Source organism: Calliphora vicina, chromosome 5, assembly GCF_958450345.1.
Source record: "Calliphora vicina chromosome 5, idCalVici1.1, whole genome shotgun sequence".
Classification (NCBI taxonomy): domain Eukaryota; kingdom Metazoa; phylum Arthropoda; class Insecta; order Diptera; family Calliphoridae; genus Calliphora; species Calliphora vicina.
The window spans coordinates 80,025,864-80,044,105 of NC_088784.1; the positions used below are offsets into that span (position 1 = coordinate 80,025,864).

General features: G+C 29.5%; 1 protein-coding gene across 1 annotated transcript; it reads left to right on the forward strand.

Annotated features, from left to right (window-relative positions):
• Nucleotides 1–1,251: 1,251 nt before the first annotated feature.
• Nucleotides 1,252–4,135, forward strand: csul (protein arginine N-methyltransferase 5). Its single transcript, XM_065513839.1, has 6 exons — nt 1,252–1,815; nt 1,886–2,330; nt 2,392–2,557; nt 2,899–3,061; nt 3,129–3,676; nt 3,736–4,135. Exons 1-6 carry the CDS (start codon nt 1,419–1,421, stop codon nt 3,889–3,891), a joined length of 1,875 nt encoding a protein of 624 aa, XP_065369911.1. The 5' UTR covers nt 1,252–1,418; the 3' UTR covers nt 3,892–4,135.
• Nucleotides 4,136–18,242: the final 14,107 nt, after the last annotated feature.

The window sequence follows — 18,242 nt, forward strand, 5'->3', positions numbered from 1 at the left end:
ACCGTAATATTTAACAATTAATATAAAAAATAATCATTGTAAAATTACAAAAACAAAATTAATAATTACATGATCTCTGCCCTTCGAACATAAACACAAAGTTGGAAATCGTTAAATTAATATAGAAAGGCCATAACTCGTGTTTTTTTAAGTTGAGATTTTTTAGCTATATATGATATATGAGCGTACCATTTATCGAAATAAATGAAATATTAAGGTAACGAAATATAGTTCCGTTATTCTGCCGATGATATTTCTTATATTAAGAAATACAAATTAGACTTGGCGAAGGTAGAATACATGTATACGTGTTATTTACCCCTTGAACATAATCCTAGGCTCAACGTAGCAATTTTTATTGCTAAGCACAATCAACAATGTCGGCAGAACAATAGCACAGCGATTGCTTTACCCTAGGTCTCCACTTAGAAATATTTATTGCTGCAATTGTCAAAATTGATGTCAATAATGTAAAATTTCTTCTTTCTATGATTCGGTGCGATAAATTCATACATATTTAATTTATTTAAGTACCAAAAATAAAAAAAACAAAGAAATTAGAGAAAAAAATCATTCAACACAAAATATAAGCAAAATACACCTCAGTTTTTCATAGAACTTCCCGTGTTGAAAATTTAGTATTTGTGACGAACGTTTTCTCCACCTAAAGCAATCGCTCTGCTGTTATTCTGCCGACGTTATTGCTTGTGCTTAGCAATAAAAATTGCTACGTGGAGACATAGTGTTAGGTGGAGAAATATAAGATTGTAATTACACCGACTCATGGAAAGAAGATATTTGATATTAGTAACAACTACATATATTTATGTTAATCTGCCCACGATAGTTATTATGTTAAGAAATAAAAATTGCGTTTGAAGACATGTGAAGTTGTCGTTAACACATAGTATGAAAAATATTTTTAATTTATCAAGTATTTTTGTAAGTGTATCGTTTGTTGTTTTCTGGCAACACCTTATCTTGAAGCATTTCAAATTCAGTAATGCCAATATATCAAAAAGGTAAGCTAATATTCGTAAGTGCCGATTACAGATCTTTTAAATAATGACAATATATTAGCGGTAGTATTATAATTATGGTAGGAATTTGATATTTTTCCATTTTATGTTTGTTTATATAAAGATTTCTACAAAAAATGTACTTATAAATAGGTATTTCGTATTAATGTAATTTCTTGCAGAAAAACGCTATGTTATTAAGCAACAATAGCTAATTTGGCATCACTGTTTTCATTGGCATTTCAGTTTGCCGGTTTTGTTGTTGGTTGTTTAATTCATAGAAAAAATTTCGGCGTCTTCGTTGGAAAAAACAACGTGCTTGTATACTATTTTAAATAAATGTTATAAAATTATTTAGGATTTTTACGCTTAAACCATTAGAAATTCTAATAAATAAAAATGCCATACGTATGTCTACTGCAAGAAGGCATTTCAAATTTGCCCAGTCAAATTGATAAAGCCCACCGTAATAATTATTCCGTTGTGGCAGTACCACTCAATTGCGTGGACATGCCATTGGAATTTCAACGTGAACCCATGAAAGAAAAACAAACGGATTTTACGTATTCGGATCTCGTGCTAACAGCCGATTATTGGAATGGCAAAATCATAACATTACTATCGGACACCATTGACTGTGATTCACAAGATGAGGAGGTGCGAAAAAATTCGGTGGAGATATTAAAACGTGATATTTCCTGGACTGAGCATCTACAATATGGTGGTTACACTATGATGAAATTGAAACAAAGAAACAATTTAAATTTAGCAACAGTTTTGACAAATAAATCTAAGGGTAAGTGGTAATAAGACCAATTTTCTTGAAAGCATTAAAAAATAAAGTATTTTTTCTTTAAATTTTTAAGGCATTATGCTATTACAAGTTCCTTTATACAATAGAGCGGTGGCTCAAGCAACCTGTCGTCGTGATTTATCTGAAGACGAAGTTTTAGCTTTAGAAACTGAAGACAGCTGGCACTGGTGGAATCATTTCCGCAGAGCAGCTGATTTTAATCCCAAACTAAAAGTTGTTCTAGAATTTAACGAGGGAGAACGTCCCGATCTAAATGTTATTTGTCGTTGGTTAGGAGAACCAGTTGAAGCTATAATCTTGCCTTCTACCATGTTTATAAGAAACCGTCATAATTTCCCGGTGCTTCCAAAGGCCTGGCAAGAGGTCTTAAAACTATTTATTCAGGCTCATGCCAATTTGATGGTTTCCACAGATACCGATGATGGTAGCCTAAAGATGTACACCGATTATTTAATTAATTTTCGCGAAACGTTTAAGGATTCGCATGGTTTACAAAGGTATAGGAGAGATATTTATATTAGAATTTATTAAGTTAATTATTTGTTATCTTTTTTTAAGCTATGAAGACGTTTTGGAGATACCTCTGCAACCTTTATATGATAATTTGGACTGCTATACGTATGAAATCTTTGAAAAAGATCCCGTTAAATACAAACTCTATCAGGATGCCATAGAAGCAGCCTTAAAAGATCGTGTTAAGGAAGAGGAAATTAACGATAAATTGGTGAGTTAAATTTTCTTAAGTACAAATTGTTGGATTTTGTTAAACTATTTGTGTCAGGAATGAAAAAGTTTAAATGATTGTACTTTTTTGATACAATTTCATATAGAACCATGTAGTACTTCCGATACAGTCACACAATTTTCAGTATTTTATGTATAAACACTAATTTACAAATTAGTATAGACGCATTTCAGTTTTTGGTTTCATTGCTTGTTTAACTTTAAAAAGTTTCGTAAAAATCAACGCAATCTAAAATTCTTATCTTTTTGCCAGAATTCTTGAATTGAATAAAGAAAATTATAATAAATTGTAAAAAATAAATTTCTATATTTCTTTTGCAGACTATTATTATGGTATTGGGAGCTGGTCGTGGTCCATTGGTTAGATCAGCACTAAATGCAGCAAAAAATACCAATCGTAAAGTTAGAGTTTATATCATAGAAAAAAATCCTAATGCCATTCGCACTCTAACAGCTATAGCCAAGAAATTATGGCATAATAATGGTAAGATTTAGTTTTATCTACTCTTCTTACCCTAACTTATTAATCATTCTTAATATTTTACTTTCAGATGTACACATTTTCTCCAAAGACATGCGTGAATTTTCGCCACCCGAACAGGCTGATATATTAGTTTCAGAACTTTTGGGTTCTTTTGGTGACAATGAGCTTTCGCCCGAGTGTTTAGATTGTGCCCAAAAGCTATTGAAACCCGATGGCATAAGTATACCCTGTAAATCGGTATCGTTTATAAATCCCATAATGTCATCGAAACTCTATAATTCCGTGCGTCAGGTGGTGCGTCGTGAGACATTTACACGCGAAAAACAATCCACTTATCACACACATGCCGAAAGCGGTTTTGTGGTATTACTTAAGAATATATACAATATTGACAAGACTAAAGCATTATTCGAATTTGTCCATCCAAATCGTGAGGCTGTTATTGACAATAGTCGTTATAAGGTATTGAAATTTGAAGTAGATTTAGATTGCGTTTTGACGGGTATAGCGGGCTACTTTGAATGTGTGCTCTACAATGACATCATTATGAGTATTAATCCACCAACTCATACCATAGGAATGCCCTCCTGGTTTCCCATGTATTTTCCATTTTCGGTAAGTTTGTAATAAATTGCTAACTGTACATATATTTTAATATTTTGTTTGCTTTCTAGGAACCTATGGATATTAAAAAGGGTCAAACTATTGAAATACATTTCTGGCGTTGTGTTTCAAAGCAACAGATCTGGTATGAGTGGTGTCTGGCCTCGCCCTATACTACACATATACATAATTTGGGTGGTCGTTCCAGTCCAATTTATTGCACCTAAGCTAAGAAATAAAAATTAAGTTTACCAAGTAAATACAATTAAAGCTTTATAGTTTTTAGTTCTTTTTACTTATCGATATTCTTAAGTATTCAGTTATATCTTTATAATTTTATTGTACAGCTATTGATTGCTAATTAGAAATGATTTTGTATTGACCACAACTTTTTACTTTGCTAGTAAACTAAATATTTTAGCTTGTACTTTGAAAAATACATACATAATACATACAAGTTTTTGACAATAATTTTGCTTATCCACTTTGGATTTAATTTGTATTAGTTTTTTCACCCAATTTTCTACATTATCGGGTTCTAAGCGCTAGATTAATCTTTAATTGGCACCTGCTTAATATTCTCTAATGATATCAAAAATTGTTGACATCATAAAAAATAAATTTACCATTACATCTTTAAATTCCCTCTTTGTCTCAATTGTTTTTTTTTTTAATAAATATTCTCAAAGTAGACCTTAATTGACCACATTGTGTAAACCAAACTTCAAATGTGTGGTCAGTTATATCGCCTCATTCAGCGATAGGTAAATTTAAACAGTCTAAGGAAGGGCCTATTTCATATAATGCAAATATTTTTTAATGAAAAACACTCAAAAATTATTTATAAACTGAGTGATTTTCCGATTTTTCTCGTTTGGTATAGAAAAACAGCACATTAAACTGTATAAAAAGCACTCAGTTTTTAAATAATTTTTGAGTGTTTTTCATAAAAAAAATTTAAAAATATTTGCATTATATGAAATTTGCCCTTCCTTATGCACATAAATTTAGCTATCGCTGAATCAGGAGCTCATTTGCGCAATGAATTTGTTGCAAATGAATTTTGTGAGCATCAATTGTTTTAACAAATTTTAAATACTAATTGTAAAGTTGGTGCTATTCACTCATCACCACCTGGACGAAGGAGGTTAGTGACATAGTCGGTGAGGTCCAAATTCCGACTGTGACAGAGTCTTTATTTCCTAGCTCATGTTACTGCAATATCGTGCAAATTGAAAAGTAGATACAGGGTTCTCAAAGCACTAGCCGGCCCACGGCGGGGGAACTGAAAAAACGGGCATAAACATGGAACTCCTAAACGGATAATCTGATTTTAATGAAATTTTCCATGGCTACAGAGGAGGTGTAGTTTAGGTTTTGAATTAGGACTTTAAACACCAAAGTGAGGTAGGTACCTTGGCTATATGAAAAATTAAACATTTTTTATTCTCGATTTTTATATATATGGAATCTACAGTTTATACGCATTTGAAATATTAAAATTTCAGTTTTTTTTCACCTACGTTAGTCTGGATTTTTGCTTTACTGATCCAAATCCTTCCCGATTTTTTAGAAATGTTCACCGCTATTATGTATGTCGTTGTCGACATCACTTCGTTGTTATTTCGAGTCGACATCACCTCGACGCTAAATCGGTAAATAAGTACCGTTGCTATACATTGCGTGACAGCTGTTAAATTTTATTTATTATTTGTAATTTATTCCAGTGAAACAAGAAATTAAGCAATGATTTGAATATTTCGAACACCGACTTCGCTAGTAAAGATTTCATGTACAGTCGGCATTTGGCCGGGCGCAAGAATTTTCAACACTATGGTAATTCGAACACCTGATCCCTTAGTAAAGGTTTCATGTATTACCGGACGCAAGGATTTTCTCCACAACGGCATCGCTTAGTAAAGACTTCCAGCATAACACTGATGCACTTCACTGATACCTCAGTTGCGCTTCTAGCTCTACCATATGTCCAAGGTACCCCACTTTGGGCCGTTAAGGCCCACAATCTGAACACCATCTAAATGAAGATTTTTCCAGTTTTCCTCCTGTAATGTCATCGCAGTAGTCATCCTTACTTCAACATCACACATCTGGAGCCTCCTCCAGGTCATGTTAGGAAGGACCATCATGTATACGAGGAGAACATACAATGGTATGTGCCGGATCTATTGGATCGTGATTCGTATACGGCAACTTTGAACGACATTCATAGAGAAATAAAACTTCCTTTTAAAGGAATCCACATCTCAGTCAATGATTAAACCGACCTCAACTTCAATGAGAGATAGCCAGTGGATAAACATTTGCAGTAATTCTGCCCAGATATATATATTATATTATTCTAGATAATGTAATAAAGAATTATCTATATATATAAAAGAGTAACGTTACTGACTGACTGACTGACTGATTCATCATCGCACAGCCCAAACGGCTGAAGCTAGAATCACGAAATTTTAACTGTGGGTTCCTCCCTCTTCAAAACGATCCGATAAGAAGGGATTTTTGGAAATTCGAACGTTTAGGGGGTAAAAAAGGGTAAAAACGGGTAAATTCGGTAACCTTATATCTTCAAAACTAATAAAGATACAAAAAAACTTAAAATAGCATGTTACTCCATTTAAAAAATAAGCTGACAGGTGTTTCGTACTTTTTGGAAATTCGAAACTTTTAGGGGAGAAAACGGGTAAAAACTGTATTTTGGTACTTTTTTTGCACCCTATGTATCTTTTAAACCAATAAACATAGAAACAAATTTTAAATCGTATTCTTTAATTAACAAAAAATAAAAAATATAAGTTTGGTACTTTTTGGAAATTCGAACCTTTAAGGGATAAAAATTGTGTTAATTTTTGGTACTTTTTCATAAAATATGTTTTTCTATAATTTGACATAGACATACGAATATTTTATTATGAGCTCCCACCACGTTACAGAAATTTATTTGAATGAAATTGTACCACCTCAATGGGGATAAAAAAGGTACCAAAAAGGGGATAAAATCGGGAAAATACATTATATTTGAAATTATTAAGCCAATTTTGATAATTTTTTTAACGTTGGTTCCTGGATTCATACAAAAATTAACTAACAGCGTGTTATTTGCAACTCGAGTACCAAGGTGTATATTGGGCCAAATCCGGGTAAACAGTTTGGTACTTTTTTTAAAACATATTTATTCTTGGGCACATTAACACAGATTTTAATATTTTGATACATGCCTATAGCATAAACAATTTTGGCAAAATGGAAATTTTTAAATTTCAAACTTGAGGGGTGTTCAAGTAAGAAAAGGGAAATTGGTACTTTTCTCCTAATGGTACTTTTTTAAAATTTTTAATTATTTCAGTTATCGACATTAAAGTTAGCTGATATTTATTTGAGTGAAGTTAGTGTTAGGAATAGGGGATAATATTTAGGTACCAAAATGTGTGAACTGAACTATAGGTACTTTTTTGTTCATCTAATGGTACTTTTTTGAAATTTCTATAATAATGGACTTAGAAACATGAAATTAAACATATATGGTCCTAAGTGAGTGAGATTCTAGCGGGGGACTTTTTGGTACTTTTTCTTTATTGGAATGGTACTTTTTGTAATTTCTTCACCAATGAACCTAGAAACATGAAATAAAGCTTATATATAAACCGAGTGAGTGGAAAACCACAAGTGTGGGTTTTTTGGTACTTTTTCTATATTCTAATGGTACTTTTTTGAATTTTCTATAACTATGGACTTAGAAACATGAAATTAAGCATATATGGTCATAAGTGAGTGAGAATTCTAGGGGGAGACTTTTTGGTACTTTTTCTTTATTCTAATGGTACTTTTTGAATTTTCTATAACTATGGACTTAGAAACATGAAATTAAGCATATATGGTCCTAAGTAAGTGATAATTCTAGGGGGAGACTTTTTGGTACTTTTTCTTTATTCGAATGGTACTTTTTGTAATTTCTTCACCAATGAACCTAAAAACATGAAATTAAGACCGGAGTGAGTGGGAATCTACAAGTGACTGCTTTTTGGTACTTTTTCTATATTCGAATGGTACTTTTTGAATTTTCTATAACATAATGGACATAGAAATATGAAGTTAAGCATATATGGTCCTAAGTGAGTGAGAATTCTAGGGGGAGACTTTTTGGTACTTTTTGTTTATTCTAATAGTACTTTTTTGAATTTTCTATAACAATGAACTTAGAAACATGAAATTAAGCATATATGGTCCTAAGTAAGTGAGAATTCTATGGGGAGACTTTGTGGTACTTTTTCTTTATTCGATTGGTACTTTTTGTAATTTCTTCACCAATGAACCTAGAAACATTAAATAAAGCTTATATGGAACCGAGTGAGTGGGAAACTACAAGTGGGTTGTTTTTGGTACTTTTTCTATATTCTAATGGTACTTTTTGAATTTTCTATAATATAATGGACCTAAATATGAAACTAAGCGTATATGGTCCTAAGTGATTGAAAATTCAAGCGGATACCTCATGGTACCTTTTGTTTATTCTAATGGTACTTTTTTTAATTTTCTATAGCAATGGACTTAAAAACATGAAATTAAGCATACATGGTCCTAAGTGAGTTAGAATTCTAGGGGAGACTTTTTGGTACTTTTTCTTTATTCGAATGGTACTTTTTGTAATTTCTTCACCAATGAACCTTGAAATATAAAATAAAGGTTATATGGACCAGAGTGAGTGGGAATCCGCAAGTGTATACTTTTTAGTACTTTTTCTATATTATAATGGTACTTTTTTGAATTTTCTATAACAATGGACTTAGAAACACGAAATTAAACATATGTATATGGTCCTAAGTGAGTGAGAAGTCTAGGGGGAGAATTTTTGGTACTTATTCTTTATTCAAATGGTACTTTTTGTAATTTCTTCACCAATGAACCTAGAAACATTAAATAAAGGTTATACGGACCCGAGTGGGTGAGCAACTACAAGTGGGTGCTTTTTGGTACTTTTTCTATATTCTAATGGTACTTTTTGAATTTTCTATAACATAATGGACCTAGAAATATGAAATTAAGCGTATATGGTCCTAAGTGATTGAAAATTCAAGCGGATACCTCATGGTACCTTTTGTTTATTCTAATGGAACTTTTTTTAATTTTCTATAGCAATGGACTTAAAAACATGAAATTAAGCATACATGGTCCTAAGTGAGTTAGAATTCTAGGGGAGACTTTTTGGTACTTTTTCTTTATTCGAATGGTACTTTTTGAAATTTCTACACCAATGAACCTAAAGCCATGAAATTAAGCTTATATGGACCCGAGTGAGTGGGAAACCACAAGTGGGGGATTTTTGGTACTTTTTATATATTCTAATGGTACTTTTGTTGAATTTCCTATAATAATGGACCTAGACTTTCCAAAAAATCGAAGAATTTCAAAACCGCGGTTTCGGTTTTAAAAAATTAAAAACCGATCGGTTTCGGTTTTGTGATAATTTATTAAATCTTAAGTATTATAGAAACAAAATTAGTTGATAATATAGGAAATGATATACAAATCTAAAAGTTGATAAAAGTGATAATCAATGGTACTATTTCCTTATTGCAATGGTACTTTTTGAATATTTTATAATAATAAACATAAAAATTTAAAATTAGGAACACATTTTGCATTTTCTATAATAATGGACCCAGAAATATGAAATTAGACATTTACAATTAGATTCACAAAGTGAGACTTGATAGTACTATTTCTTTCTTCTAATTGGGGTGGCGAAGCGCACCGGGTCAGCTAGTTTTAAAATAAAAGCCTTTGAATGCTGCTAAAGAATTAATTCTTTGAGAATGATTTTCTGGAAGAACCATTCGTTAGTAGCAATCATTTTCAATCGAGACTAGTCGCAATGTATCAAATTGTTATCAATAAAAGAAAGGCGCGTTTGAAAATAATCTCTTCACTTTTTATTTCGAAAACATAAAAACAATATTAAATTCAAAGTATTTTAAAGAATAATAAAAATAAAATTGCAGTAAAAATATATATTTATCAAAAAATAACTTATAACTTAAGGTGTTTAAAATAATTTATAATAAAATAATTTTTGCCTGTATCAACCTTATCAGTTGCGACTATTGTATTGACTCCAGTTTTTTTTCCTATGAATACATTGTAAGTTTAATTATCAACGTTAAAATATTGCATTTTTATGTTTCTACCTCATATGAGTAGGGTTTTTTTCCCGGGAATTTTGTTAATTTTTCACTACCCGATTCTCGTTGGAAAGAATCAAAATGTTGTATACAAAGAAAACATTGTGGTGTTAGAAGAATAAATTTTTTTCATTAATTAATTATATCACCACGTATTTAAATTCGGATGTGACGACTCTTATATAACCTTCACGAAAGTATACTTTAAAATAATGTTAAAAAAATGTTGGGTATAATTTTGAAGAAAAAAATTTTCTGGTAACAAAAATGTTTGGTGAAAAAAATTCACTAAAGTATATGAAGTCAATGGTTCAAATTTAATATTTTTTTTTTAATTAAGAAAATTCGGGTTATCAAATATTTTTTCCGATTATGAACCATTACCGATGCGAATAGCGGTATATACGTCGTTGGAAAAGTCTTTGAAATGCCTTTCATTTGACATCCATATTGACTATATACAGGTCTGTGAGAGAATTCCATTCTTCAGAAAAAGTAAAACGAAAATGTCTTTCGGAATGAAACCACTTTCTGTTTTCAAAGTGGAATTGATATTTCTTTGTAATTATTTTAAGTCAATTTCTGTACCAAAAACTTCACTTTTGTTTTAATAAAAAAATGTAAAATTAATATCAGAAATACAGAATTATTAATTATTTTTTAAACTTATTTTTATGTTTCTACCTCATATGAGTAGGGTTTTTTTCCCGGGAATTTTGTCAATTTGTCACTACCCGATTTCCGGGATTTTTAGTCGGGAATCCCGGGAATTAACTGACGAAAATACAAAGAAAACAAGTAGAACTCTATTTTTTCACCAAAAAAGTTGAAACATTGAATTCATTCCATTGAGCATTCATTATTTATAAATTTATTCTTCAAATCCATTACAAAATAGCTTAAAAAATTTATTAAATGATTAAATTTTTCTTCAATTCAAATCAATTACAAAAATGATTAAATGCAAAACGAAACTGAATGAAGAAAAAAATTTTAACTCAATTTGTATTAACAAAAAATGAATCATTCAAAGTTTGAATAAATTCTGTTTTTAATTAACTTCAATATTTATGGAATGAAAGGCTGACATTTTTTAATTACGGTTTGAGGTTTTAGTGAATTAAACTCAAATTGTATTAATTAATTCGAAACTCTGATATATAATGATTATAACACTATGTTTTTATATGAAATTTGGCTATAATATTCCTAATTTACAGTATCATATATTTCGGATACCCGGGAATCAAAAAAGGTGGGGAAATTAAAAACCGTACATATGAGTGAAACTTTTTGCTGGAACCGCATATTTTTGTGATACATTTATAGGGAATTTGTGAGGATATTTTCGAAAATATTAATCCAAATTTTAGACCGCTGGCTAATTGTAGTACAAAAATGATAACCATTTAACTAGTTTAGCAGCCACAGCGAACTAGTTTTTTGCACAAATAGTAATATAGCTAGTGTAAGGTTTCCAATTGTTACTGCTGGGCATATTACAATAACAAAATGTGTGGCAATACATTATCATGAATTGGGTTTTTGACAACAGACTTAGATTTTATGCTGTCTGTTCACTATCTACTGTCATCTATGATAACTTACATATATATATCGTGAAATAAAACATAAGGTTTTTGTAATTTTATATAGTTTTTTCTCTTTATTTTATCAATTCGGTTTTATATTATTTTCTTAGTTTTCTCTTTTTATTCTTATAATGAAAGAATTTGTAATTATTTAATTTTATTTATCTTTTTTTTAAATATTTTATTTTCGAGTATGTTTTTGTTTTTAGTGTAAAATAAGCATTTTTTTTGTAAGATTTCATTATTTTTTTTAATTGTTTCATTATTAATTTGCATTTAAATAGAATAGCTGAAGTACATATAAGTATATTTTCAATAAATATAATTTTATTATTATTTTTTTTTTTAAATATTTCCTTTTGTTTATTATTCACAAATAAAGCGCTCGCTGGTGTATTTTTTTTATTTTCTTTTGTAATTTTTCATTCAATTTTATTTTATTTTGAATACCAAATGGTGTGCTGACAACATACTATTTGAATTTATTAGTTGTAAATACTTTTATTGGAAAATAAGTTAAGCAAATAAAATCTAAATGCTGTTCAAAATACTACTATTTAAGTAAAATATGGTTTTGGTTTTATTTATTCTTAATGAATATATATTTTGTTCTTTTTTCACAATTAAAAATTAATATTTCTATATATAATACACACAATCTGTTTGTTTATTAACTTGTTTCTTTTTTTTTTCATTATCATAATTAAAAAAATTAAAAATACTGTGGAATTAATTACTATTGAATAAATTCTACCAATTTAGGTTCTGATGCAGAAATAGGAAATCAATTTTCAATTTTTTATTTTATGAAAATCACTCAAACATTATTTGAAAACTGAGTTATTTTCATATCTGAAATTTAAAATTGATTTCCGCTCGTGTTTTTGAAACAGTCCCTTAATATTTCAAGTCATAAGTTGTAATTGAAAATGTTGGTTATTATTTTTTTAGTATTTTATGGTCTTTTTGATATTTTAATTATATTGAATTTATTGTTGGTAAATATATATTTTCTTTTTTGGTTTTCTAACAATACAGTATTGACTTTTATTTGTTAGTTGTTTTAAAATCACTTTTTGTTTAAGTCTGGTTTAGTATTTTCAACCAATTCCATAAATCGAATTTAGTCCTTATTATCGAATTCATATACTGTTTCGAAGTTTTTTTTTTTTTTTTTGTTTAATTTTGTAAAAAAAGTAGCTTAAAGCATGATTATTTAACAGCAGTTTGATTTATAAATAAGCTTGTTCTAAGAAACACATAACTAAGCGTAAAATGGTAGATTTTTTTTATAGATTTATCATAATTTTTTTTCATAAAACGAAAATTTTCATTAAAAAAGTGTCTGAAAGTTTTCGAAAATTTTAATTTATTTAAAAACTAGAAGAGCTAAAATAAAAATATTCGTGTTTGTCTTGATCGAAGGATTCAGTTGTATACATGAATGTGCTTCATTTTGCAATGAATTTAAGTTGGAAAAAGTCAAAAATTTTAACACAGTATCTCTTCAAAGCAAAAGTATAAAGCAATAAAAATTTCAAAATTACAGCAGCGGCTACAAAGAGTTTAATCTGATCCTGCCTTCCCATTTTAAGGGCTCGATCACTCAATTTAAATATTTGGCGAAAATAAAGTATATTTGAATTATTTTGTTTAGGGACAAATTACAGTACATATTTCATTTCATTTGATATAAAACACTTGTTAGAATAAACAACGTAGTTACGTTAGAGTAAATATGTCCCAACTGTGACCAACGTAATTGTCAAAAACCTAACTCTTTTGTGATAGTATCGGACATATGATTTGATCAATTTGAATCAATGATCAAACCTTGTATTAATCAAAATATTAGAATTGAATGAATAAATCGTTGGAAAGGATCAAAATGTTGTATACAAAGAAAACATTGTGGGTTAGAAGAATATATTTTTTCATTAATTAATTATATCACCACGTATTTAAACTATTTTAAAACATTTTGCAATGAATTTAAGTTGGAAAAAGTCAAAAATTTTAACACAGTATCTCTTCAAAGCAAAAGTATAAAGCAATAAAAATTTCAAAATTACAGCAGCGGCTACAAAGAGTTTAATCTGATCCTGCCTTCCCATTTTAAGGGCTCGATCACTCAATTTAAATATTTGGCGAAAATAAAGTATATTTGAATTATTTTGTTTAGGGACAAATTACAGTACATATTTCATTTCATTTGATATAAAACACTTGTTAGAATAAACAACGTAGTTACGTTAGAGTAAATATGTCCCAACTGTGACCAACGTAATTGTCAAAAACCTAACTCTTTTGTGATAGTATCGGACATATGATTTGATCAATTTGAATCAATGATCAAACCTTGTATTAATCAAAATATTAGAATTGAATGAATAAATCGTTGGAAAGGATCAAAATGTTGTATACAAAGAAAACATTGTGGGTTAGAAGAATATATTTTTTCATTAATTAATTATATCACCACGTATTTAAACTATTTTAAAACAATTAAAATGCTAAATTCGACTGTGACGACTTTTATATACCCTTCACGAAAGTATGCTTTAAGATAAAGTTAAAAAAATTTTGGGTATAATTTTGAAGAAAAAATTTTTCTGGTAACAAAAATGTTTGGGTTAACAAATATTTTTTCCGATTATGAACCATTACCGGTCCGAATAGCGGTATATACGTCGTTGGAAAGGTCTTTGAAATGACTTTCATTTGATATCCATATCGCTATATACATTGTTTATCAGGCCTGTCACAGAATTCCATTCCGATCGAAAGTGGAATTAATTTCGCTTCTTCAGAAAAAGTAAAACGAAAATTTCTTTCGGAACGAAACCACTTTCAGTTTTCTTTGTCATTATTTGTTTTTCTAAAATTTAAGTAAATTTCTGTACCAAACACTTCACTTTGTTTAAATTAATTTTTTTTTTTTATTAAGAAAATTAGGATTAACAAATATTTTTTCCGATTATGAACTATTACCGGTCCGAATAGCGGTATATACATCGTTGGAAAGGTCTTTCAAATGCCTTTAATTTGATATCCATATTGTCTATATAGATTGTCTATCAGCCATGTCAAAGAATTCCATTCCGATTGAAAGTGGAATTAATTTCGTGTTTCGCTTCTTCAGAAAAAGTAAAACGTAAATTTCTTTCGGAACGAAACCACTTTCAGTTTTCTAAAATTTAAGTAAATTTCTGTACCAAAAACTTCACTTTTTTTAATATAAATTAAATCTGGTTGGTCTGGTTGATACAGGCAAACATTTGTATACCCTTCACCTTCGTGAGAAGGGTATATACATATATATATGTTTGTCATTCCGTTTGTAATTTCTACATTTTTCATTTCTGACCCTATAAAGTATATACAGCTGTGTTCAAAATAATAGGAGCAATAGTTGCCCATAACTTAATAAGGTTATTCTGTTAGTCTGTCAACATTAAAACCATGTAAAAAAGCTAGCGGTTGTTACAATGGAATGTAAAAAAACAAAATGAAAATAAATTATTGTAATAGCTTTTATTTCTGTGATTTTTTATAGTGATTTCTTTATTTGTCCATGAAGTGCATGAATCAAAAAAATAGGAGCAATTGTGATTTACAATAAATTAAAGTGATTAAGTGAATATATCGTGTGTGAAATAATAAGTAAATATGAAAATCATATGCGAAAATATTGTAACATTATGTTTTTATATAAAATATTGTTATATTTTAAAACACTGGGACGTGGAAAGTACATAAGCGAAGAAAAGCGTGAAATTATTATAATTCTTCGAAATCAAAAGAAAAAATACATTAAAATTAAGGAAATACTATCGTGCTCTGATCAGAAGATTGCAAATGCCTTGTCATACGAAAAAAAGCCGAGACTCACGTTCGGAAGCTGAAAACAAAGGTGAAAGGTGACCGCCGTATAGTACGCTTTAGTAAAGGCGACCCTTCCACTTCCTTTAAGTGTTGTTACTATTCGTAGGCGATTGCTGGAGAACAAACTATTCGCTAGAAGTCCGCGAAAAGTGCCCTTACTAACTAAGAAAAAAAACAGCGGCAAGATTTAAAAATCCACGAACACATCAATTGGCCTAAGGAAAAATGGAGAAATATTTTGTGGACTGACGAAAGCTAAATTGTATTATTTGGTGGAACTGGATCTAGGCAGTACGTTCGACGTCCCCTGAACACAGAAAATGAAGTCCAGTACACAAGAATGGCAGTTAAACACGGTGGCGCGAAAGCATAGATATGGGGATGCTTTTCATGCAACGGTGTTGGTACAATACACGAAATAAAAGGCACTATGGACCCAAAAATGTACGTGGAAATATTATGCTGCCATATGCAGTGTGGAATATGCCACTAAAATGTGTCTTCCAACAAGACAACGACCCGAAACACACGAGCAAATTGGTAAAGGAAGGTTTTGGGTCAACATCGTCTAGGTTATCTCATGTCCTGTTCAGTCCCCAGACTTGAATCCCATAGAACATCTATGGAGGGATGTTAAGAAATATGTTGCGGAACGAAAACCGTCAAATGCAGCTGAATTGTGGTCTGTAGTGAAAGATGGGTGGAATCAAATTCCCCTAAAGCGATGTCAGGATTTAATCGACTCTATGCCTCGCAGATGTGCTGCAGTAATAAAAAATAAAGGATATTCTACCAAATACTGATCGCATTTAAAGTTTCTGATAATATTCATAAGCTTTTTTAACTTTTTTAATAGTAAATATTAATCAATACTGAAATGCTCCTATTATTTTGAACAGCAATTTTTAATATATTGTTTTTTAACTTCCCGTTACTTTCTTCTGAAAAGCTTTATTTAATTAATGAATTATTTAAATAATTTAGGATTAAATCGACATTATATTACACAAAAACACATGGAATAAATCTTGTTGTTTTTAGTTAAAAATTAATCTCTTGTTTTTTAATAGGTTCACTCCTATTTTTATGAACACAACTGTATATTCTGGATCCTTATAGATAGCGGAGTCGATTAAGCCATGTCCGTCTGTCTGTTGAAATCAATTTTCTGAAGATTCGGGATCCAAATCTTCAATAATTCTGTCAGACATGCTTTCGAGAAGTTTGCTATTTAAAATCAGCAAAAATCGGTCCACAAATGGCTGATATATGAGGAAAAACCAGGACAACCTCGATTTTTGACCTATTTTTTACCTATATCTTGATTACTAAGACATTAACATAGACAATATGGATATCTAATGATAGATATTTCGAAGACATTTGCAACGACGTAATCCGAATTTTTTTTTCACCTTATTACTTGTTTTATTGTAAATTTGTTTAAACACCCTAAATTTTAAGCTATTTTTTAATAAAAAAAATTTTTTAACTGCAATTTTTTTTGTATTACTCCTTTAAATAAATTGCATTTAATATTGTTTTTATGTTTACGAAATAAAAAGTGAAGAGATTGTTTTTGAATCGCGCCTTTTTTATTGATATCAATTTGATACATTGCGACTAGTCTCGATTGAAAATGATTGCGACTAACGGAGGGTTAAAATAAGAAATACAGAATTATTAAATATTTTTGAAACGATATCGATCGGAATAAAAATCAGTTAAACATCCAGATTAATACAATTTCTGATTATTAAATTTGATTATTCAAAGTTAATGAATAATTGATTAGTCAGAATTTAGAATAATTTGAATTTTGTGTAACTTTTGTTTTTTGTTATGTTATGAAATCCAAATTCAAATTAATTGATTAATCTAGTTTTGGTGAATCAGAAATGTTGATTAATTGTTTAATCAGAATGTATGAATTTTAGATTAGTCGCACATATGTAAGTACCTAATAATTAACGTTCTAAATTCCCGCTTTTAAATTTGATCCTTTCCAATATATTCAGCCCAATTTTGAATAAAAAATTCCGCGGGAGTTTGTTCCCCGGGAGTTTTTTCCCATTGAATTTGAATAGGAAAAATGAGAAATGGGAGAAAACTCCCGGGGTATTTTAAATGTCTAAATAGATACCAATTTTGTATCACTAATTTTGAAACAATTTTGTTTAAAATTTGTTATATTGTTAATAAAATATTTAAAAAAATAAATAATTTCTTAAAATTAGAGCTCTGTTATATAGCAAATAAATCATAAACAATGTTGAATACAAATTTATTTACAAAACTTTGTTTATTTGTTTTACATAAATATAAACAATTTGAGCAGTTTATTTTGTTTAATTATATTTCTAAATATACATTACATATTTGTGTTTTGTGTATGTGTGTGAAAAAGGCACAGTTTTTTTTTTATTAAAGTTTTGTAAATACATCTTTAGTTTGAATAAGTACTCATATACACATAAATACATAGTTAGTATAAACTTAAAGTTAAATAAACAACACAAAACACTTTATATTTTACACTTGATAAAATATAAGGTTTTTGTTAAAACTAAAATAACTAAAGATTTAATTAAAAATGGCATACTTACTAAAGCATGACGCAAAGTTTGCAGTTTATAGCATTTGAAAGTGAAGTCAATGAACAGCAGTAAACAGAAATTGTTTGTTGCAGTGTAGAGACCAACCTGGAATTTTGTGTGTTTTGGGTTATAAATATAAAGTGGGAGGCATACATTTTGGAATAAATCACTACGAAAAAGAAAAACTGAAAATAAGTAGAGAAAAAAGCAATAAGAAAATAAAAAGTTATATTTTGAGCACATGCCTTTTAATTATTATATAAAGTAGCGAAGGTTCAGAATTAGGTCCAAATGTTCTAGCAAC